The following is a 25,354-nucleotide window of genomic DNA, read 5'->3' as shown; positions in this document are numbered from 1 at the left end:
TTATAAGAAAATTTACTTTGGCTTTGGAGACAAGCACCAGGCATATTTTCCAGGTTCATCAGCTCTAGCTCACCTTCCACTCTGTAAAGATACCTCTTATTTTTTATTGTAATAACATAAAAATGAAAATGAAAGAAGAAAAGGAGGGATTAATGAAAATGTTGCTGGCTTCTTTTATGGCTTAGGAAATTGTATCACGGGCTAGTGATATGGCCTGGGAAAAAAATTCCCTCTGCCAAACACCTCCCCAGTAGATAAAGCAGGCTGTAGTGCTGCTGTCTTTTTGATCAAGAGAAGAAATCCCACACCAATGACTGTTTCCCCTGACAGACTGCTTGTCCTTTTTAATGTTACATGAGAGCACCAGCCTGAATTTCCCTCCCCTCAGAGCTAGTACCACTACCACTGATTAGAGATGCTGGTCTGCCTAGGGGTACTCACTTCTTTGGCCAAGGCTGTTTAACCTGTTGTGCTCCTTTTATTTCCTACCTTCTCCTTTGGAGACAGAAACTTTGCCTTTTTTATGGATCTTACAGGATGCTCATTGTCCTAACAGAGCTTCCTCTAAATTGCTCAGTAATTGGTCCATCACACAGAGGTTCAGCTCTTGTTATCCGCCTGGCTTTGCAAGAGACTGTCAGGCTCAAAAAGACTAGAGAAATGTCTCTTTTATTGACAATTACAGCATGGGCCAATATTATTCCATGCTGCTAAACCACAGAAATCACTGTTTATGATACCTTCTACTTTCTCAAACACACTTGCAGAAAATCTCATAATTCTCTCATTTGCCCTCACCTCTACAAAAAGAACCCCTACTGTTCTTTGTCCTTTTGTTTGCTGAGATAACTATTACACCAAGATTACTACAAACAGAATAACAAGAGCAACAGCAAAATTAGCAGTGGAAATAGGTGTAACGTATTACCCTCTTTAGAGAGCTAATCCATGGGCCCTGCTCAAAGTATCCTAAAAATGAGAGGGTGAATTATGGTAAGATTTCCTAAAGTGGTTTAAAGGCCTAGGAGTCGAACCCCTAATGAATTGGACTCTTACATGACCTAGGGTTTCCATACATAGTCTAAAAGTTTAAATTAATTTTGAACTGTGTGAAATGTGTGTGGATTCACTCATGCTTGGAAAAGTGCTAAAGCAAAGCACTTAGTGAAACTGCCCTGTGAAACTAACTCCAGATTCCTGCAGTGGGACCCCAGTTAAAAAAAAAGTATAAAAACTTTAATTTTATTGAAATCAATGTAACTTCATATAGACCAAAAAGTGAGATTTTACTCAGGAGGAAACACAGGGGAAAACCCCAGTTTGATTAATAAGTCATGAAGGCATACTTTTATCACCCCCATCCCTCTAGACTGTAAAAGATTTCCTTAATCTTTTGTTGTTGCCATTTTTTAACTTGTCTGATTTTGTGTTTGAGTGTCTCTCCTATTGTCTATATTAAAGAAAACCCCACGCCAAGGCTGGGGAGCTGTGGAGTCCTGCATGATGCTCTGCCCTTCCTATTGCACCTCCCCTGCAGGAGCTGGCTGCAAGCCTGTAACTTGAAGGCAAGCAGTAACTAAGTAACTAATAAATAAGGAGTACACCACTAAAGTAAACAGTACCCTAGCTATAATTAGGTAGCACAGACAAGCTGCTGGTGGTAGATGTCTCTCCGAGTTCCCTAAGGCCTTCTTCAGCCCAACTCCCCCACAGAATCCCTTTAACCAGCATGCTCCTGTGTGACTCTAGGCAAAACAAAAACAAAACCCCCTTTTTTCCTAGCCACTGACTAGAACAGAGTATGTAACAAAAGGAACACCAAGACGAAGATCCCACTATCAGATATTTTTACTACATTATTTTTTTGAAAGCAAAATATAGCCTATAATATTCAAGACACATTGGAAAACTTCATAAACGTGCACGTAACACACACTCAAAGTCCCAAAGACTTTTGTGGTCAAATAAAATAAACCTTTCAAAAGCATGAATATGAAAATTTCTAGAAAGAAACTCCTGTCTTTAGCATTGAAAAAGTAAGAAATAAAGCACTTCCTACATCAGAATCCATTGGGGATTAGCAAACCCAAGTTCATGCAGCGGGAAACACAAGAAGATTGACAGGAACACTGACATACACAGAGATCCAGCAAAAGCTTATTGCATGTAATTTATGTACTACACAAGGCATGTTACTAACTTCAAACAAACTAACCACTGTGCTTAAAGTTAAGCATGTACACATGTCCCTGCAGGTCTAGAGCTCAAATCCTTAATTTCTTGTGAATGTGGCCAAACAGGACCCATTTTACTCTCTCTCTTACAAAGAAGGGATGTGCAATTCACACTGTTCAAGTAAACTTGTAAACAGTTCTTAACAAAGCTGGAAGGTTACTTTCAGCTCAAAGTTTCAGTATATTTGAGCCACAATTTTGCATTTTTTCATTGGCAAATTTCAGCCAAATTTTGAAGAGGCCTGGAGACAGTAGAACACTGGTCAACATATGTGGAAGAAGTTTAATTTCCAAACTCATAAAATAATTGCTCAAACTACTCTTACAATACAGATTATATCATGGGGATTTAAAAACGTCATGTTCAATAAACACCAAAGTTCATCACAATAAATTTGCCTGCACCCCATACTGCTGATATTGCGTAATTTCACAATGACATCACTTAAGAAACTTGTAGAAGGGACCTGACTCTAAAACTTGTGCACATATACACATAATATGATACGTGAAATACTCCCAAACTGATAAAAAAAGCATTCAGATGACAGTACAATCTTGGAAGACTTGTGTATGGTAAATAGCAACTATTAAGGCCCCGTCTTCATTCGTCTTTATTACACATTGAGCTTTATTTTGATATGAACTGCTTACACTGAAGGGATAACCTTTTCTGTATGTAAGACAGGAAGTCCTGACTGAAATGCAACATTCAACTGTAGCATGATGCATAGTGGTGGTAAGATCCATTTAAGAATCATCAATGAAGCTTATCCAGATAACTTTACATTTTCAAAAAACAAGAGCTTATCTGATAATTCTAAACTGTTTTCTCTGTGTATTACATTAGAAAATGTAGAAGAGGATGCAAGATAGATTTAATTCTTTGAAATAGTCAAGACTGAACAGAAGCAGAGTTTAGATACTGTTGTTTTGGGATGGGGAGATGAGGAACAGGACTATGCATGATGGACAGACACAACTGGGACAAATGTTTGACTCTACAGTTTACATCAGGTAAAATAACAAAAATTTCAGTAGTTCTAGGTAAGGTGCCTACATCATGTAAAACACTGATGTTTTACTTATTGCTCAACAGTGCTTACCCCGATTAAGGACTTTTCAGTTTCATGCTCCGCCAGTGAGGAAGGGCACAAGAAGTTGCAAGGGAGCAGAGACAGGACACCTGACCCAAACTAGCCAAAGGGGTATTCCATACCACAGCACATCATGCCCAGTATATAAGCTGGGGGGAGTCACCCAGAAGGGCAGATCACTTGGATACCTGTGAGAGGATTGGGCTGGGTATCACTTGGCAGGTGGTGAGCAATTGTATTGTGCATCACTTCTGTTTATTGGTTAATTTACTTTCCTCTTTCAGTTTTCTGTCTTCTCCCCTTATTTCTCTTATTATTATTAGCAGTAGTAGTGGTGGTAGTTTTGTATTACACTTTAGTTATTCTTATCTCAACTGGTGGGGCATACATTCTTTGGATTCTCCTCCCCATCCTGCCCAGAGAGGGGAGGAGGGGAGTGAGCAAGTGGTTGCAGGGTTCTGAGTTACTGGCTGGGCTTAAACCACAACACATTAGAAGATGGCAACATTAATCTTTCAATCAATCAATCAACTGAATTTCAAGCCTGTTTGTCTAAAGGCTCAGGATAAAATAAATGGGATATATCAACAAGGGCATCACCAGCAGAGATAAAGAAGTCATTACCCCCCTCTGCTCAATGCTTTTCAGGCCACACCTGGAATACTGCGGTCAGTTTTGGTCCCTTCTATACAAAAAATATGTGGGCAGACTGGAGATAGTCAAGAGAATGGCCACAATGATGACCCAAGGAGTGGGAAGCTGTATGAAGGCTGAGACAACTGGGTTTGTTCAGCCCTGATAGAAGATGGCTCAAGGGAGACCTTATCACCTTAATCCAGTATTTAAAGGGTGCCTACAGAGACAGCGGAGACTCCATTTTTACATGGAGTCACATAGAAAAATGTGGGGTGACGGGTAAAATTTATCCCTGGGAAGATTCCAGTCGGACACAAGAGGAAAAATTTTCACAATGAGAACTATCAACTGTTGGAATAATAGAATCATAGATTAGTTGGGTTTGGAAAGGACCTTAAGATCATCTAGTTCCAACGCCCCTGCCATGGGCAGGGATGCCTCCCACTAGATCAGGTTGCTCAAGGCTCTGTCCAACCTGGCCTTGAACACAACCAGTGATGGAGCATTCTCTTTATGTGAGAGAGCGACTAGAATGTATTGAGTTCTGTTCAGGGGCAGATAAGGAGCAAGTGGAAAGTTTGTGGGTACAAATCAAGGGACAGGCTGGTACGGGTGATACAGTTGTGGGGGTCTATTATAGACCTCCTGATCAGGACGAAGGAGTTGATGAGGCTTTCATACAGGCAACTGAAAGCAGCCTCACGACTACATGCCTTGGTCCTCATGGGGGATTTTAACTAACCCGGTATTTGCTGGAAGACTTACACAGCCAATCATTCACAGTCTAGGAGATTCCTCCAGTGCATTGATGATAACTTCTTAATGCAAATGGTGGACAAACCAACTAAGAGAGGAGCACTGCTGGATCTAGTACTCACCAACAAGGAGGGTCTGGTTGAAGTGGTGATGGTCAATGGCAGCCTTGGCTGCAGTGACCATGAGATGGTGGAGTTTAGGATCCTGTGTGGGAGGAATAGAATACCTAGCAAGGCCACAGTTCCAGATTTCCGAAGGGCCAACTTTGGCGTCTTCAATCAATTGCTAAGGGAAGTCTCATGGGAAAGGGTACTAGGTGGTAAAGGGGCTCAAGATAGTTGGTCAGCATTCAAGGACCACTTCTTCCAAGCTCTGGATCAGTGTCCCAGTGGGTAGGAAGTCAAGTATGGGAGCCAGGAAACCAGCATGGTTAAACAAGGAACTGCTGGGCAAACTCATGCGGAAAAAGAGAATCTATGGATTATGGAAGGATGGGCTGGCCACTTGGGAGGAATATAGGACAGTTGTTAGAGGATGTAGGGAGGCAATTAGGACAGCTAAGGCCTCTTTGGAACTTAATCCTGCAAGTCGGGTTAAGGACAATAGAAAGGGCTTCTTCAAATACATAGCGAATAAAACTAACACAAGAGGCAATATAGGCCCACTGCTGAACGAGGTGGGTGCCCTGGAGACAGAGGATATAAAGAAGGCAGAGGTGCTGAATGCCTTCTTTGCCTCTGTCTTTACTCCTGCAGACTCTCCCTGGGGAACCCAGATTCCTATAGCCTCAGAAGGAGTGAGGATAAAGGAGGAGTTTGCTTTGGTAGATGAGGATTGGGTTAGGGATCAGTTAAGCAATCTGGACATCTATGAATCGATAGGTCCGGATGGAATATACCCACAGGTGCTGAGGGAGCTGGCAGAGGTCATTGCTGGGCCACTCTCCATCATCTTCGGTAAGTCGTGGGAAACAGGAGAGGTGCCTGAGGATTGGAGGATGGCAAATGTCACGCCGGTCTATAAGAAGGGCAAGAAGGAGGACCCGGGTAATTATAGACCGGTCAGCCTTACCTCCATCCCTGGAAAGGTGATGGAACAGCTTATTCTTGACACCGTCTCTAGACATATCAAGGATGAGGGGGTCATTAAGAGCAGCCAACATGGCTTTACCAAGGGGAAGTCATGTTTGACCAACCTTATAGCCTTCTATGAGCAAGTAACTAGGTGGATGGATGATGGTAGAGCAGTAGATGTGGTTTTTCTTGATTTCAGTAAGGCATTTGATACTGTCTCCCACTGCATCCTCATAGATAAGCTAAGGAAGTGTGGGCTTGATGATCAGGTAGTGAGGTGGATCAAGAGCTGGTTGAAAGGAAGAAGGCAGAGAGTTGTGGTCAATGGGGCAGAATCTAGCTGGAGGTCTGGGACTAGTGGAGTCCCTCAGGGGTCGGTGCTGGGACCAGTGCTGTTTAATGTTTTCATCAACGACCTGGATGAGGGAACTGAGTGTACCCTCAGCAAGTTCACCCATGATACTAAACTGGGAGGAGTGGCTGACACACCAGAGGGCTGTGTTGCCATTCAGCAAGACCTGGACAGGCTGGAGAGTTGGGCAGGGAGGAACTTGATGAAATTCAACAAGGGCAAGTGTAGAGTCTTGCATCTGGGGAAGAACAACCCCATGTACTAGTACAGGCTGGGGGTTGACCTGCTGGACAGTAGTGAAGGCGAAAGGGACCTGGGGGTCCTGGTGGATAGGAGGATGACCATGAGCCATCAGTGTGCCCCTGTGGCCAAGAAGGCCAATGGCATCCTAGGGTGCATTAGAAAGGGTGGGGTTAGTAGGTCAAGAGAGGTTCTCTTCCCCCTCTACTCTGCCTTGGTGAGGCCACATCTGGAATATTGTGTCCACTTCTGGGCCCCTCAGTTCAAGAAGGACAGGGAATTGCTGGAAAGAGTCCAGCGCAGAGCCACAAAGATGATTAAGGGAGTGGAACATCTCCCTTATGAGGAGAGGCTGAGGGAGCTGGGACTCTTTAGCTTGGAGGAGACTGAGGGGTGACCTCATCAATGTTTACAAATATGTAAAGGGTGAGTGTCAGGATGATGGAGCTAGGTTTTTTTCAGTGATGTTCAGTGATAGGACAAGGGGCAATGGGTGTAAACTGGAGCATAGGAGATTCCATGTGAACATCAGGAAAAACTTCTTTACTGGAACGGGTTGGCCAGGGGGGTTGTGGAGTCTCCTACGTTGGAGATATTCAAGGCCCGCCTGGACAAGTTCCTGTGTGATGTACTCTAGGTTACCCTGCTCTTGCAGGGGGGTGGGATTAGATGATCTTTTGAGGTCCCTTCCAACCCTTGGGATTCTGTGATTCACCACTTCTTTGGGCAACCTGTGCCAGTGCCTCACCACCCTCACAGTAAAGAATATCTTCCTTATACCTAACATAAATCTCCCCTGTTTAAGTGCAAACCTGTTACCTCTTGTCCTATCACTACATCACCCTATCACCCTGATGAAGAGTCCCTCCCCAGCATCCTTGTAGGCCCCTTCAGATACTGGAAGGCTGCTCTGAGGTCCCCACGCAGCCTTCTCTTCTTCAGGCTGAACAGCCCCAACTTTCTCAGCCTGTCTTCATACGGGAGGTGCTCCAGCCCCCTTATCGTCCTCATGGCTTCCTCTGGACTTGTTCCAACAGTTCCATGTCCTTTTTATGTGGAGGACACCAGAACTGCACACAATACTCCAGGTGAGGTCTCACAAAGAGCAGAGTAGAGGGGCAGGGTCACCTCCTTCGACCTGCTGGTCACGCTGCTTTTGATGCAGCCGAGGATACGGTTGGTTTCTGGGCTGGGAGCGCACACTGAAGTTGGCTCATTTTCAGTTTCTCATCAAACAACACCCCCAAGTCCTTCTCCACAGGCAGCGGTGGATTCTCCAACACTGGACACTTTAAGATTCGGGTGGACAGGGTACTGGGGCATGTAGCATAGACTGTGCTTTTGGCAAGAAAGGCTGGACCATGTGATCTTTGAGGTCCCTTCTAACCTGGTATTCTATGATTAAAATGTTAAATTACAGTCACTCTCTGTATGACCTTGACTTCCTATAAAGAATCAAGCTGGAAATATCCCAGAATAGGCATCTCAATAAATTTCAAATTCCTGAGACTTTTTCAATACCTTAACTTCAGTAAATGACTTTTTAGGCAAAAAGAAAAAAAAAAATCCACAAAATCTATTTGGCATTGAAGGAAATGAATCTATTTGGTGACTCATGTGACTCTTCTGGATGAGGACCAATTAAAAGGGAAACATTGCTATTTTAAGATATAGGTCTAAATCTTTCCACATACTATGGTCAGGTTTTAAACTTTTTTTTAAATTTAAGATTTTTTTCCAATTCTATGGTCAGGTTTTAAAAATTATTTTTACTGACACCTAAAAATGTCATAGCACTTTGGGTCTCACCTTCTGAAATCAATGGAGAGACTCAAGCCAATTTTGACAAACCCTCAGCTAGACCCTTTCAGACTTTGTCTTAGTCTTACTAGTTTTATTTAGCCATAAGAAAGAAATAGGCTAGAACCGTGTCAGAAAAACAGGCTGTAAAATGTGCTTTATCCTTCAGTGTCTGAAAAATCACGAAGACAAATGGAGAAGACAATTGAAGATACAGAAAAATCCAACCCCAAACCAAAACCAAAAAGCAAGCTCACATACCCTCTTTCCCCACAAATCCTCAAGGTAGCTGCCTTCTGCAAGAGGAAAAACAATACTCTTTCACAGCAACAGCAGCAAACCTATTTAGGGAGCGCCAAATAATAGATGAACTATTAACTACTCAAAAGTCATTTTGCCAGGTTCTCAGTTTCCATGCTAATAAGCTGCACACAGTATATTTATAAAATATCTGTAAATAAAGACTGTATCCAATATTACCACATCGATAAAACTATTTTTTTTTCAAAAAATGCAACTTTTTTTTTAATTCAAGGAGGATTTAAATTAAACAAAAAAAACCCCTCAAAACAACAAACCAACCAACCAAAAAAAATATCAACACCCCCCCCCCCCCCCCCCCCAAATGCTATTTAAGACTCCAATAAGGAACCCCTGAAAAGCAGAGAAAAGTGCTCTTCTGTGTGCTAGAACACGTTAGGGCTGTCATGCAGTCAGGAGGGATCAACTACCATTTCCATCTCCAAATGAAGTAAAAATCAAATTTGTCTTGGCCAATAAGAAAAATTATTAGTATCATTGAACCTCTGTCAGAATATTTTGTGTTACACAGATCAAAGGAATACACACAGTATGCAAACCTGTTCTACTAGCAAAAAAGAATGTTTTTGCTGGCAGAGAGCCACCTTCTATTTTCTTGCATTGCTGCCTGGCTTTTTCCTCCTGTCAACTGAGATCCATGCAAAATTGTTCTTCTGCCTCCTGACTCACCGTCTGTATTCCTGCCTGTCTGCAACAGGCACAAATGTATTTCTATATGTTCTCTCCAGATTAGAATTATTTATCACCAATGCAAACACAGCATTAACCATCATCTCTTAAGCCTTCCTACATTTTACTAAGTCTGTAAGATGCATTAGAGTCATGTTTACAAACCTTGTCTCACAAAAACCCTGAATTCTAAAAAAAAATCATCTGTGTTCATCATGGGGTAAAACCACTTTGAAATTAAAGCTTTTTAAATGGAAATTTATTATTGGGGAAATTTTTTTGAAACTGAAATCTCATTTACTTCAGAATGAGAAAAATAGCTGCAATTATTAATTAGGATAACATGTATATAGTCTTTCAAAAGACCAATTTTCAAATAGATATTAATACATTTCCTGTGAATTATTTTAATATATATTTGACTTTTGGAAACAGAAAATAAAACAGGCCAGAGAAGCTGAAACTAAACTTGAGATTTTCAAAGACTCAAAGTAATACGCATGGAATTACATAAAAAAATTACAAGGAGAAAGTCCATAACTTCCTTCTGTCTCCTTGAAAATTCAAACATGTGTATTTAACTGGTAGTTTTGGGATATCTCAACCGAAATCATAACTATCTGCAGCAATAACATCCTACATCAAAACTGGTCTGAGAGAACCACTGCATTCTATCATGTCAGTGATACGTGGAGCAAAGAGTGCTTGAAAAGGCAATGACACAATAAATCATAAAAATTCCTCCTGTTCTGCCATTAGTCTACAGGTTTAAAAGCACAAAAAGCAAGCTTTAACTTCTTGAACCATAAACACTTGCAAAAGGTGTTCTCGTCTATTGTATCTGCTTTCATATAACTCAAGCTTAACCAGTGTAAAGGCTCTTTATATTCCAGTCCTTTCTAAACACATCTTGACCACTTTAAACAAAAAATAATTTATCAAGAGCAAACTATACAGTATGAAGACCAAGCTGTGACTTGAGCTGTAGAACAAGTCCTTCCAAGGATCTTTGAAAGTGCATGCCATAGAATTACTTTAGTGCCAAAAAACGTGAAGGAATACCCTGAAGATTTGCTCAGAGCAGGGCAATCCCACTGATTGGTGTTTTTCTTCAAAATAAGGCTATTCATTGGTTCTAACTCTTTCAGGTGTGTCAGAAGCAGTTATGCCTCACAGTTACGTTGGCTGATTCATGAACTTTTGAATCTCCATGATATTTGTTGAGTAGGCATTTTGGAGAGAACCCAATGCACAACCCTCCTGTAACAAAGACTTCTGCAAGACATACCTTCTTGTTTAAAAGGGAGAGAAAGGAAGGAAACAAAGCCAGATTTTCCTAGAGGCAGCTCTGTCCTACTTTTTCATCATGTCTGACCCATTCCAAATTGAAAATTACCCAGGACTTTGATTTCTTCTTAATATTGTTAAAATACTAAAAGCAGATCTGACGAATAATTGCTGTAGTGGCTGAAATGTCTATGGATAACTGAAGCATGAAGTGAGGAAGGCAGCTGTAACGTGCGCAAACAAATTAATCATATTCAGTCCTGGATAACAAAAAAGAAAAGGTAGTCAAAAGTTCTTTTTTCCAGCTCTGTCATAGAACTCAAGTGCCTCCCAAATCACCATGAATACATCCCTATATTTCCACTTAGAAATTAGGAATGACTAGTAGTATAAAGATCTGATAGACAGGAATATTAAGTAACTTCTCTATGTCTGCATTTGGAAGTCTCTGGGATAACACAGATTTCCAAGTCTCAAGCAGAATTTTAAATTATATTTTATACAAAACTTTAAAATGAAAACAGTGTTAAAATGCTCAAATTGTGCCATCTGAAAGATTAATTAAAAAAATGTGGTGCCTCATGCCCAAAATACATATTACAATCACTTGCATAATTAGCTTCTCTCTACACAAAACATCACTGTTTGAACTGTAGCTGTTTTGGGACCTTCCAGGTCTGCAAGAACATTATCTTCCTTGACTAATATGATGGTTGGAATATCCTGGATAAGAAAAGACTCAAAGTATCAGATCTCCCTTGAGCGCTGACCCAACATATGGTCCTGCAAATTCTGAAAGATGGTGTTTGGTACAGTATGGTGAATATTCTTAACATGAGTGCTCTTCCACTATGTGAGAAAGAGGGGGTTTTCTTATCCCTAAAATGACTGTCTTCAATAAGTGGTGATTCACTGAACTAGCCCTGAAGCTGCGTTTGGAAGCTCAGTATTCAAAAACCATCTGTGCCAGCAAGTACCAGGAGAGGGCTTTCACTTTATATTTAAACAAATTATACCCTGAGATATTTCAAACATATACTCTGTATTTATGTATTTTGGGATACTAGCCATAGGTCTTGATGTAAAGCCAAATTATTTTATTATTATTAAATACAGAAAACTACTTGTATTTAACCTCCACACTTTACATAATAAAAAAGAAAAAGCCTTAAGATTCAAGACAAAAACTTGAAAAACATGAACTGAATAGATTCGAAATCCATAAGGTAAACAAAAGCAACTCAAAATAACCTGACATTAGAGGTGCTTAAGGATACTAACTAAAGAGCTGAAGTGGTTGTTCTCCCATTCCTGTATATGTCATCCTTTGCCATCCACTGCTGTGTATCAACGCAAGCATCAACAGGACACAGCAAATAAGAATCACACAGCACTGTTGATAAATGCATAATACAGCTCAAGATTACTAGATTCCTAACTTGATAATCATGCATTAAATTCCAAAATGCAGTAACATTTATTTTCCAATAAGCTTGTCCTATCATTAAGAACATGAAAAAACAAAAATCTGCAAATGCAGTATTTTCAACTCTGCAAGGCAGAGAAGCTGAATTCTTCTAAAGATACCTCATTTCTCTTTACTCCTTCTCTTTCACTCTTGATCTAAGCCACAATATTATAATAAGCAAAATGAATTACTGATGAGCTGCTAGCTGCTACAGAGGAACCTGTGTTTCTATCAGATTATCTAAAATATGAGAAGACAAGAAAGGTACTAAAAAGAAAGTGAATGAAGAGCAGGTGATCTCAAGTTTGCCGTCTCTGTCTTCTTGTAAGTTCCTTCTCCAGTGCCCACTGGGCTCTAGGCCAAACTACTTCAACAAGCTAAGCTGAAACTATTCACTTTTTATTGCTGTTAGGTTAGTTTTCTGCCAATTTATCAAATGGGAACGGGTTAGCACAAGGTACAACAAGAGCCAGAGCCAATGAAAGGGAAGGGGCAGGAATGCACTACTAGGGATTGGGATAGAGATCACATTGAGATTAGCTCAGGTTACTGTGTAATCACAGTCTGAAACTAGTTACACATTTGGTGGCAGTGTTATTTGAGGACACCTAACCCCTGCTCATGCACTTTTTTGTAAAATCTTTTATTCCTATTTTTTGAAAGGATTTTTTTTTTTTTTTAATATGGGTGCATGGAGAAGCAAAACAACAAACATACATGATATAAAATCAGCCTCACTCCAAAACTTCTAATTTTCACTCTCCCCAGGTAAAAGTGGTCAAAACCCGCAGCCATACTAGTACAGAAGAGGCAAATGATGTGCCTGGCCTTGATAATTTAAACTAATTCTACCATCAGAAAAAAAGTCAATTTATCTACAACAGGAAAACAAGCAAACAAGTTCAAATGAGCCCTGGCAATGTGAGACAGTTTAAAGAAAACACTCTTGAACAAAGTGCTGGTAGAAGAATATTTCCAATCATGAGCACAAACTTGTTCACATTTAAAAGAGCTGTTTCTCTGTGTACAACAAACAGTACTTGATCACAGAAACACTAAACTCTCCCATCAACTTCTCTTAAGCAGAATAACCACCACTACTCCACAAACTGACCTCCTGCTCAGATCAAAAAGTTATTGTTAAAAACATCTAATTTCCAAAGAGAAATTGTGAGCTAGTATTTCTGTTAAACCAAGAAACTGGACTGAAATTCAACACTTCTCATTGAAAAAAAATAGCCAATGCAACCAAGTAAAATATCAAACAAGAGTTCAGAAATGGAAAAAATGTAAAATGCAGGGTGGGATGATTTGTAAATGTTATCACTTTGGATCAGCAAATGTGCAGTGTCCTAGCTGCAACAAAAGCAGACATGTATGTCAAAAAGGGTAGGCCAAGAAAGCTCTTACCAACTCAGACCTTGCAAATAGATTATCAGTAGCAAGGACTTAAGCAGCTTAGAAATCACTTAGAGAGATCAGAAGGTCACAGACCATAGTGGAAATCAGACATCTGAAACTCGAACTGGGCTAAGGGGATGTCTGGACAGGATATAGTTTTAAAATAGTTTTCTCTGTTGTTTATAATTTCCAGAAATCCAAAGAAGATAAATCAGATAGCCTTAGACAAACAATACAAACTTCCAGAACCTTTTTAAAGTGAAACATTTTTGAGGAGCTCGGTTTACTTCTGCACAGCAGCCCTCGTATGTAGCTCAGAAAAAGAGAGGGAGTTTCTAGCAGCCAACTTGTATGACACAGCTTCTACAATACTAACCCCCCAAAAGACTCTGAATAATCCAGATACAGCATCCAAGTCTTTGAAATCAATTTGCAGCCAGACACCAATATAAGTCAGCCAGAAGGAGAGGGATGGGAGCACTTCAGTCTGAACTGGCAGAAGTCACACAATTCATGACTCCAGGATATCTATGTATCAGCAAAAGCCTCAAGGGTATGTATCAGCAAAAGCCTCAAGGGTAATTTGTCAATTGAGTAACAAAGAAGTTCAGCAAAATTTGGTCTAAGAGTGCAACAAAGGAAGTAAAAAATCTCCAGAAACTTTTGGAATTTGCCACAGACCTTTATCTTTCCTTTAAGTACTATACCAGGAGAGCAAGGAGCTTCTAGACAGAGGGAAGCTGTTCACCATAACCCACCCAGGCATATAGCTCTGAATAAAATGTTTCACCAAAGGTGACCACAATTTGGTTAACCAAACTATAAAAGCTTAAAAAAAGATATTTTTAAGGGGACAATAGAAAATAAAAATGAATTTCTGGTATTTAGGAAAAAACATTCCTTTCATCAAGTAAAGATGTATGGAGGACGTACATTTGTACATCATGAATCTGAAGGGACCATATATTATTTCAAAGTTTCAAATTAGTTTTAAATTAAACAATGGAAGCCAAAGCTATCACTGTTTAGCTTCTAATGGAAGTTCTTTTTTGTTCTGTTGCCCCAGCATTTCTTACAAGTGCTTGCAGATGAGAACAGAATTCTTTACTGAATGTAAGACAAGGAGGGAGACTGAAAGGAAGGCAATGCAACAAGACAGCACAAAACCCAGCAAGCTCCCTCAGCCTGAAACTACTTTGACTAGAAAACAGGAGCACCTTCTACATATCTAAAGTCATAAGTCAACTTCAGAATATACACAAGATGCGTTTCTGTTCCTAGCTCAGCTAATTCCTTTGCACTAATCTTAGCACATGAAAAGAGAGAGAAGTCAGATAAAAGCTATCCAAAATGGGAAACAAAAAGGTCTTTGGAATCGCCTGGCATTTAGATAGCCAAATGTCAGAGCCAAAACTGTTAGTCAGTTATTCAAAACAAAACATTTGCATTTTCCTCAGAACACGCATATAATAGGGAGAATTACTTTGACTCTTATTTGTAGTCATATTAGCAGAAATAAAAGCACCCAAACTTTATCTGTACTAAACAACACAGTATTCTTACTGCATTATCTAACATAAGTTAACCTAATTATCCTAGTTTTCTACTTTGGCTAATATATATCATGCTTACGACGATTTTGCATTCCATTGAGTAGTGTAGCTACTTCTCCATTTAAGATAACAGAAGAATCCTGTTAATGAACCAGATTCTGCTTCTAGAGTACAATATTCTTATTAAAAAAGCATACAATTTAGCAAGATTGCAAACACATTTTTGCAGCTGCAGGGGACAACTAGCCATTCTGTAAAAAGTTTAGACACATATTTGTAAGCAAACTGCACTTAATGTTATTACTACAAGCTCTTAGTCCAAACTGTAAGCAAGAATACAGTTATGTTTCTCAAGATATTTCTTCATGCCCTACTCTTCTTCCTGTCTTCCTGTGGAATATGCAGAGGAGAAAAACAGTATAAAGGCAGTGAACAGTTTCAGGGAGAGATCTATACTTTGCATTTAACTTATTTTTTCTAAAAATATTCTTCCATTATCTGTTGAAAGTTAACACTTGAAAATACAATCAACATGCCAGTTTAACTGAGGCAAGATAAACTGGACTCAGTCCTTCTAACTTTGGAATTTGCATCACCTTGTTCAAGTTACACAGTTCAATGAAAATATCAGCATGTAGCATTTCTAGTTATTCCTACCAGGTTTTGAAAGAGTAATTTATCTGATTCTGTGCATCGACATGTACCTCTCCCCCTGTGGCAAGCAGTCCAGGTGAATCAAGCTTCCGTTTCTTCCGAGGACCAATAGCTGCCAATGCAGTGAGATTGGCATCTCTCTGTCTCATCTGTGCAAGTTCTTGTTGCTGCATCTATTAGAGAGAGGAAAAAACTCTGGTTACTTTTAATTCTGTTGTCATTTCAAGAAGTTATTCTCAGCCCTGTGAGCATCGAGTAAAACTGACACATGAACAATCCCTAAGAATACTCTGCTGTTCCTAGAAATACCACTTTAGCAGCTCAAGCATGCAGCCTTGCAGTAGAGTAATAAAGACACAGAAGATCTCGACTTTTTTTTTTCCAGTAACTCAACTTTTTTTTGAAATCTCCACCCTTATTGAAAACTGTATTAGCCAGTACAATATACCAACCACACATCTCCAGCTTAAGATTGATACGAAGAATGTAAACACCAATTCAAATCCTCAAAAAATATCTCAAACATTATTTCATCTCAGATTTTGAATATTTCAAATATACTTGATACTTGCTTCAAAAACCCCAACATACCTAAATTTATAAAACACTTCTAAGTATTAGAAGAAACTAGTGCTGACACAAACCCCCTACAAACTGAATTTATAATGGATTTATGCAATTAGATTTCAGGTAACAACACCTTTGACTAGACTGAAGCTAAGAAAATAACCTGCAAGTGCATTATGCGACAATATACCAAACTGCAGAAAATAAGAGAAAGTATCCTGACCACCCCATGCTGAAGAGGAAGGTCTGCGTATTCATTTTAAGTATAATCCTTTCAGAGAGTTAATGGTAACAGAATATTCCCATGAACAATCTTACTGTAAAAAATATTTTGATCAGCAATACTACATGAGAATAACTTAGGTAATGCAACATATTATTTTAATTAGATAAAAGCATTCAAAGCTCCATAGCTCCTAATAATCATTCTTGCAAATTTCAAAACTTTGGGTTTGCATAATCCTTCAGTAAATTCAGAGGAGGTGTTTGTTTTCTAATCTCTTTGTTGTCATATTTATTCTCACTTCAACAGAAATGCACAGAACACTACCTCAAGAAATTCAGTACTGGTAAGGAAAACCTTGTATGATACAAACAATTCTTCATTAAAATAAAACTGAACTGACAAGTGTAGATGGAAGTGTCTCAGCCATTAGTTACATGAACTGAATATACATAAGCAGGGTCTGAACTATCTTGGCCAATGTGAAAAGGAAAGGAAATTCAAACTAAAAGTACCAATGTATGGTATCTTTTCTCCAGCTGCTTCTGCCTAGAAAGAGCAGGTCCACTTCATGCATTCTATTTAGTGTATTTTTTAGTTTCATTCATTTAGAAATGCAACATATTTTCATGTCCTTCAGAAAAATCAAATTCAGTTCATTTAGAGTTCGAAACCCCATTTTTCCACATTTTTATGCTATATATTTTGTGACTTCAGTTATTATCATAAGTTGAATATAACATTATCTACAAACACACATCTCATCTACAGGACAAAAGAATTTCCTAAATACAAAATGAAATGTGGAAAAATATCTAAATAATAGTGCAAAGGTCTATACATACTTCCCTTTGCCAACTCATATTAGCTTTTTAGCTCAAATATCTTTGGCTCTCTTCCAGATTAAATGCCAGTTAGACAGACTTGCCCGCTTACCCTTTCAAGGTAGATAGCAACAGTGGTGAGCTCTAATCATTTACAAAGGTCATGATCGGAAGCTAGCCCGTAAGCAGTCATTTAAAATTCGATTGATCCCTATTTGTAGTCAGGGAAAGAAAATGGACATTTCAGCTGTATTGTAATTATGAGGCTTCAAGGCAACTGTAAATAGATGTGCAAATCCAGATACTGGCAAATACCTTAGAGAAGAAATTATTACTACAGTATAACATATATCCAGGAAAGGTTGAAGATAAAACTGCATATAAAAAAAGATCAATCATCTTTTTGCTAATTTGCCATGCTTGCCAGCCTATAAGGGTTATCACAATTATCCGAAGTCTGATGAATATTTAAGCAAGGGACAACTGGCTTGGAGTGATCTCAGACGAAGTTGTAAAGTGGATGGCTTCACAGAATAAGAAATGTTGCACTGGAGGAAGTATTCACTTCCTGGAAGTGCGGGTCAAAGATAAAGTCTGACAGGTAACTGTTATCATGCAGAAGTTATACGAGCATCTTCTTCAAAGTCACCATTTCCATTTAGCACATGACATGAAATCTGGGTCAGGCAATGGAGCCGGGCTCTGTTCTATTGAAACTGGGTGAATACCACCAAGATCCTTCCCTTCTTCACTTTCCCGTGGCTCTCACCCTGCTTCACACAGCATGTCTATTATTTAGGCTGTAAGTTTTCAAGACATGGATCCTCCTCAATGTGCCTTACTTATAATCTGGCCCCAATGGGACTAATACACACTAATACAAGTAAGGAATATGCTGCCAGGTACAAAAACTCCAGACAAAAACACAATACAGTTTCTGATGTTGGTTTTACAGTACACACCTTGGTATACTACAATAGAAAACAAAACCTCCTTATGTATACTTCAAGGAATATTGGTCATAAAAATATCAAATGCATCAAATATATTTGCATCATCAGTACAACCACTGTATCCTGGTGTTTTACTTAGTAAGAGCTGACACAGTGAAATACTTGATAGGTATTATAGTACACAAATTCTCATCAATCTTTTAAAAATTCTTTATTGCTGGTGATTCCCGCCCACCCCAGCTCATCTGAAGGTAGAGGATGATAAAATTACATTTGAAAAAAATCAAGAGAATTATGACCCTGATACTGATATTACCAACAGAAGCCTTTATCTTGCAGGGGTTACTTTAGCTGGCTAAGGGAACATCTCTGCACTACTCATTTGCTTACAATAAAACATTTTTGCAGTTTATGGATACTTACTAGTAAAACAATTGACAAGATTCCTAGATGTTATTTAACATCCTGGAGCACAACAATCACCACTGTTGGCTTCTTAGTACCCTTATTCCAGCTTGCTCTGATTTCCCTCTCCAAGGCACATACTTCTGTTTATTTATACCCTACATGAGATTATCTGTACTAGTCTCTTTCCTACTCATCACCTGACCCTTCAGAAAAAATATTATCCCCAATTGTAATCCTCGTTTAAAAAAGCAGTATCTTGGCTCTGGTGAAAAAAAGGGGACGCTACATGCTTCATAAAGACATTTACACATGCAACGTGGCTGCTAACATCTGAATCAACAGGAGCTTTTCAAAATTAATGGCACGAAGATAGGAGCTATTTTTAATTGTCGTAAAACCTGATATGGTTATTGCAGGTAACTTGCAAGAAGTTTAGGAATATCCAAGCTTCATGGGGGTTGTGTAAATAACCTAGATTTAATAACCCTGCTTTGGTGCCAACAGAGATTACTTTTAAGATGCACCTCTTGTACCACCAGATGCCAAATGCATGACCCTGACCACTGGAGCATCTTCTCCCCACTATACTCTAGAACTGTATTCCCTGCGACAAGTGGAAATGACTCTGCAACCAGTTTGACTTTGCAACCAGTTCTGCACACAGAGCTCCAAGGTAATCACCCTCTGAATCCTTAGCACTAAGAATAGGGTGAATTAAACAGTTATCTTCGGGGTTCTGAAATCACTCTTAAAAGTAACTAAAAACTAAAGCTACTTAAGCTTCTTACTCGACTTTAAAGTAACAAAACAGATTGTTACTACAGTATAGTTTATCTTCTAACTAAGCTAGTTAATAATTTCTGGATAGTTGAACAAATGAAGGACCTGTTAATGTCTATACATTCTGATAAATAAATTTCCTGTTAATTAATATGATTTAGCAGAAGTGAATCTAACTCAGTACAACAACCAACAAGATGCTACTATTCGATATCTATATTCATTCACATTCCCATTTTTATATTGGACTGCTGATGCAGTAACATTCTTCAACTTGCCTTCATCACAATTAATATGGAGATATATATCAATAGTATATTCAAATTTCTACCCTCTGGGAAAAAAAACAACGCTTCATTCAGAACCACACTAATCAACAACAATTAACTTTTTTGAAAGTCAAAATATTAATCTAAAACACAAATATTCTGCCATATTATACACGGAAAATGCTTATAGATGAGATGCTTTTCCTTGCTCCTTATCTGATCCCAATTTATTTTTAGCATGCCATTTACTTACTGAAAAGATTTTCATCATTTAATGACAACTTTAACTTAGATGCCATTGATGGAAAAGTACGGTATAAAAATTAAGCACCAACATTTTTTCACACAGCGAAATTTTTGTGATGGTGCAATGACATTAAAACCCCAGGAAGAACACTACTTCACTACTTCAGTACAGCTAAGAAGAGAGGTCCTAGAATTTTAGTTTGTTTTCCTTAGATCACTCTGTTCTGATACATTTGCATATTTCAGAAAGAAATGCCACAAGCCATATGCCACAAGGAAAACAGCCAGATGTCTATCTAAAGTATCAACATTAGATCTTAAAATCTAGATTTAATAATTTCAAAAAACCAAGAACTCACTTATCCATGGCATGCTTTGTAAGTAGTTTTTGTAACAGAATCCAAGCATTTTAAGCCTTTTTCACTTTAAGCCATTCCTGCACTACAAACCATCATGAGAACTGTCACTGAGATAATAATATGTGGTGTTAATATGCTTAGTGGATATTTTTTTCTTCTTAGAATCACAGGCTTCTTTGGGTTGGAAGGGACCTTAAGGCTCATCCAGTACCAACCCCCTGCCACAGGCAGGGTAAACCTTCCACTAGACCAGGTTGCTCCAACTGCTGTCCAACCTGGCCTTGAACACTGCCAGGAATGTGGCAGCCACACTTAGATTTTTACTTCCACTGGCAGTTATGACAGTCCATGCAACTATAAGAAACCACCCGTTTAAAGACTTAGTATTTAATTTTCAAGACATAAGAACTTGCATCCATTACTCGAGTATTATAATATCCACAGCGAACAGCGAAGATTATTTTCTGCTTTCCTAAAAGATCAACTAAACCATCAGTAAATTCAAGGAAGCTCTTGCTAGAGGAATAAATTCTATGGATTTTTTTCAAGGTATGAATTTAGTCTGGAAAGGCAACTGTAAAACAAATGCTGGATAGTTCGTATGAACGCCTACAGATCTCAAATCAAACACCTTCTCCAATCCAGAAAATTAAATGGCCTAGCAATGGCTGCAATCTCTACTGTCAACAGAGAATTCTCCCTCTTCAGTGAGCACAAAAGTCTGTTAATGTCAGCTATGCAAACATCCCAGTGAACCTAACATGCTCAGCTGAATCTACAGGAAAAGGGAATGTCGCACAGCAAATGAAGCACTGCACTACACATCAGAAAGACAGGAGCTGTACACAACCATGAGCAAAAAGCATATTGAAAGGAAGGTAAAGTGTGCTCCAAATGGAGGGCAAAGACTAAGCAAACTTAAATTAGCTTTGTTTAAAGCAAAAGATGCAGATGAAATATGGGCCTGACCTAGTAATGACCACACCTAGAGAAAATTTCCTCCAATATAATCAGAAAGTAAGAGGATGACTGGAACTCTTAACAATTCAAGTCTACATATAAACACCTTCAAAAATAAAAGGGAGAAGAGACGGGTCAAAGAGGTGTTTTGCTACCTACAGGCAGGAATCATGGATGCTTTTTGGCTTGGAAGGAAAATAATCCAGTGACAGAGACACATAGATGATTGTGAAGATAAAGAAGGAGTAAGAGCTTGAGGAAATATTCAAGTATGTTTAAATATCGTCAATACAGAATTTGAGAAGGGAAGAGAAGCTAAGTTGTAAAAATAAGTTTCTATAAGACTCAGAGCCAACTCAGTCCACAAAGAACTAGATTTTAGCTACTTTCAATTCCCAAATTCGTTCAGAAATACCACCTAAGAAAAAGAAAAGAGGACCAAGAAGAGGCTAACAGCACGACAGAAGCTATAAATATTGACAGACTGTAAACCATAATCAAGAATGAATACAGCCAGGAATGAATAACAAACAGGAAATTGGCAACAGAGAGCACAAAATGGCAGAAATGTTTGGTGAAAGCAAGATCATATACACAATGATTTAAGCATTGATTTCTAGCCAATAGGCATCAATGGAGAGCCCTCCTAATGCTGCTTGCGATGGATGGCTTAATTCCGGGCAAGACGGTCATATGCTGGGAAAAGCTTGTCTTAATTGATGGTTCTGAAACATATATCTATCAGTCTCAGACAGTAATTACACCCCCTAGAAAAACACCTTTTTTACTGAGGAGGGCCTGAAATGTGGAACCATTACACATGTCCTAAGACGCCCACAACAGAAGGTGCGATTAAAAAATGAAACTCATTAAAAATGTTGGCAGTAACCTAAACAAGTTCAGGACAATGATCAAGAAGGAACAGTGAGCATCAGATAGCGTGTCTTGAAAAACAGATAATGTCTGCAGACTGCCCATGCTGTGCTTCTGCCTCTCCTTTGCATTTCTGAAGTCTCTAAAGGTCAGCAAAACTCCTACAGCAATAACACTGACTGGTAAGAAACTGGTCCAAAGAAGCTAAAGTTTAGAAGTGGCACTGCAATAATGCAATACCAGAGAAGTTATACATGTGTAACAGTAAATCATGCACTGAACATGTTCTGTGATACATTTAAACATCACAGCCCTACTGAATTATATGCAATATTCTACAACACAAAGCTGGATGCTACTTCTCCACAAACGCTCTCCCACAACTCAGTAAAAGCTGTGATCCTCACTTGCAATGGCTGTACATCTATTTGATACGGATCAAGATTTTACTTTATTCAAAGAGGTGTGTGCATTGGCTGGTTTTCTTCTTCCTTTTCTTCCCTCCTTTTTTTTTCCTTTTAACAACAGTCAAAAATTATTGCACAGTATTGAAAAAAACACCCTAGGCAAAGACTAAGCTGGGAACATTTCAGCCCCCAAGATGAGTTCCTCAAAATAATGAGCATCTGATTACAGTACTGGAACCTTAATGGCGATACTTTTGACCAAGTGTCTTTCCTACAGTAGGCATTTGTATTTATGACATCTAATTTCATTATGGTAGAAGTTTACCCAAATTTTTCATTAACATTTGCCCTATTACTTTGAACACTATGTATGTCAAACTTCTGATACAGAAAACTAAGTGCATCCTGCCTTTCATCATTATTTTTCCCTGAAAAAAGCTACCTTAATTGTAATTTTTCTCCTGTCATGTACACTACCAAGTTTAATGCAATTTTTAAAATAATTATCAGTAAAACTAGCTTTATCTTCTTACTACTACTCAGATCACATACTGTCTGAACTGATTCATATATATATTCATATTTGTAGGCTTAATTTTCTTGGAAGTTTCCTTAGAAGCTTCCTTACAGCTTACAAAAGATCAAAAGCATGAAGAATTTTAAGAGTGATTTTAAAAAGTCTTGTCATTTTTTAACATACTTCATCTCTAGTACTATTGTATTCCGCAAATATTTTGAAGTTCTTACCCCACTAGTCCCTTTAATCAACTAATGGTCTTTATAGGTATCTATGAAGTTCTTTTGGTTAATTCTGTATATTCCTGATTGGTTGCCTTTTTGATTTTCCAAATACAATGCACTGTTTTAGTTTAACCTAAAACCATTTATTTCTGCTGCTGTCCAACCATTTCTTGAGCTTCATATTCCCATCTATAGTAATACAAGATATAATACTTATTTTAACAAAGATACGTCTCAAATTCCTCTGGAAAGAGTTCTCTAACTATGTAGGGGTTTTTGTCTTTATAGTAACCTTAATAATCACATTTCTTCATTCCTCAAAATCTGTTGTTGGTTCTTGGTTATACTATTCTTCAAACAACTTACCTCCAGCTCTTCTGTACTAAGCAGATACAGATCATTTGAGCAAAGGGTTTCTGAGGCACAGAAAACTGGCAGGATCAGTATTACCAGAGCTAGCAACTTTCTGAGATGTCAGTAACTTACTTGTAGTAAATCAGAAAAAGTTTTGAAAAAAAATTCCCTAAGATCTGTGATTTTATTTTTTGTTATTGGTCTTAATTTTATTTCAAAGCAACTCAAGAATGGGCAATGACAATCTTCTCAAACTGTTCTTCAAAGGAAACAGGATATACCCGTAAAGCATAAATAAGACTAGTAAGAATACCTGTCAAAAAGCTTGATGGCTTACTCACAGGCTCCTTAATTCAAGTACAAGCAACAGAAGAATACCTTCACTTCTGGGGCACAGTTGAGAAAAGACTGGTTGAGATCTTTTCTCAGGCCTTTTGTTAATCTAAGTGGGGGTTTACTATCCTCCCAAGATTTCTAGGATGCTCTCCTTTCCACCTGAAGTGAGACACTGTATGAGGGCTCCAGAACAGATATTTTAATGAAGATCTGGGAATATAAAACACAGTGAAAACCTGTATGAATGATGATCATATCTAGATTTACAGACTGGAGTTACAAAGAGCAGCAAACGTGTTGAGCTGTGGCTTTAGTTAGGGAGGTCTGACAGAAAGAGTGGGATAATGGGAGCCAACTCAACTAATAAAAGCAAGGAAATACGCTTTATTTTTTTAAAATCATTCACTGGAAAACACAAGGGTCAGATGAACCTCACAACCAAGCTTTCCACCAGCCCCTATGCCTGCAGCTGGAGTGCATGCAGTAACTCCCAGAGGCTATGCTGTCCACTGTAACAAAGTGTTAAAGGTTGTACTAAAACATGAATCAATGGCTCTATTTTTCAGACGGCAAAGTGTCCCTGAAAAAAACAATTCTGAAACTACCCCTTAAAGAATCTTTCATTGTATCTGAGTAATACAACAGCTCTTGGATACTGACAGCTCTCCATGGCGGCTACAACTCTGCATTAGTACTATGAGACTCCAATCAAGAATTTCATCTGCATATCTTTGTGCATCACAAGTTTTGATAGCAGAGCGTGGCCTTTTGTTACTTTTATTTCTATTCCATCTCTGGCACACACTTGAAATCTGAAATAATTAAGAACAACAGAACTGTAGCAAAAACCCAGGGAATGTATGTTTTCGGTTAGTGCATCAATGGAGTTAACTGAAGACCAAGGTACATAGGAAGATCTTAGCTCTGTGAAAGTGGAGAGTGACAAGAGTCATACCATAAAATCTCAAGTCAGCCTGAAGCATTTTGCCCATTTAAAAAGAAAAAAAAAATAAAAAAAATCTCTTTTGGTGCAATTTCTCTGCCTGTATGCCATCACCACAAAACTTCAAAATAGTTTATCAGAAATTTTGGTAAGAGGCTTTATTATCTAGATTATTCCAAAAGAAAATGCCCAGATTTTGATACCAGTCCTCTCACATTCTTATGGGAAATCTGCATCTTGAAACTGCTAGCCTCATTTGAGGAAATGAGGAAAATGGAGCAATCTACTAAAAATCATTTGGCTGTAATAAGTAATTTTAATCAAATAGAGAGAGAGAATGGCATTGAAGTTAATTTCTGAAGTCATAAACAGATGGGAAATGTGTAGTGTAGAGACTGGTTGTGCACTTTTAACACAATATCCTTTTTTTCAGTGTGGATTGTGGTTTGATCAAGTCTAAGTGACATGACAAAATTTTAATTTATTCTGAAACCATATTCAACTACAGAACTCACAGTATAGCAAGTATGCTACTCTTTTCCAAAGTGAAATTTGAGGCAGAGCAATTTC

General features: G+C 38.6%; 1 protein-coding gene across 3 annotated transcripts in view; it reads right to left on the bottom strand.

Annotated features, from left to right (window-relative positions):
* The window catches only part of LOC133271965 (transcription initiation factor TFIID subunit 4-like), a 149,092-nt gene that overhangs the window by 35,798 nt on the left and 87,940 nt on the right, over positions 1-25,354 (bottom strand). For all 3 annotated transcript variants that reach the window (XM_061458500.1, XM_061458501.1, XM_061458502.1), the window contains exon 14: positions 15,592-15,714. In XM_061458500.1, the coding sequence (XP_061314484.1) occupies positions 15,592-15,714 (123 nt within the window). The remainder of the gene's footprint in view (positions 1-15,591; positions 15,715-25,354) is intronic.

This window comes from Pezoporus flaviventris, unplaced genomic scaffold (assembly GCF_033815535.1).
Source record: "Pezoporus flaviventris isolate CSIRO_AGI_PZ_B2104156 unplaced genomic scaffold, CSIRO_AGI_Pfla_v1 ptg000027l, whole genome shotgun sequence".
NCBI lineage: Eukaryota > Metazoa > Chordata > Aves > Psittaciformes > Psittacidae > Pezoporus > Pezoporus flaviventris.
The sequence above is the reverse complement of the archived record's forward strand: the minus strand, read 5'-3'. Positions and strand labels throughout refer to the sequence as shown.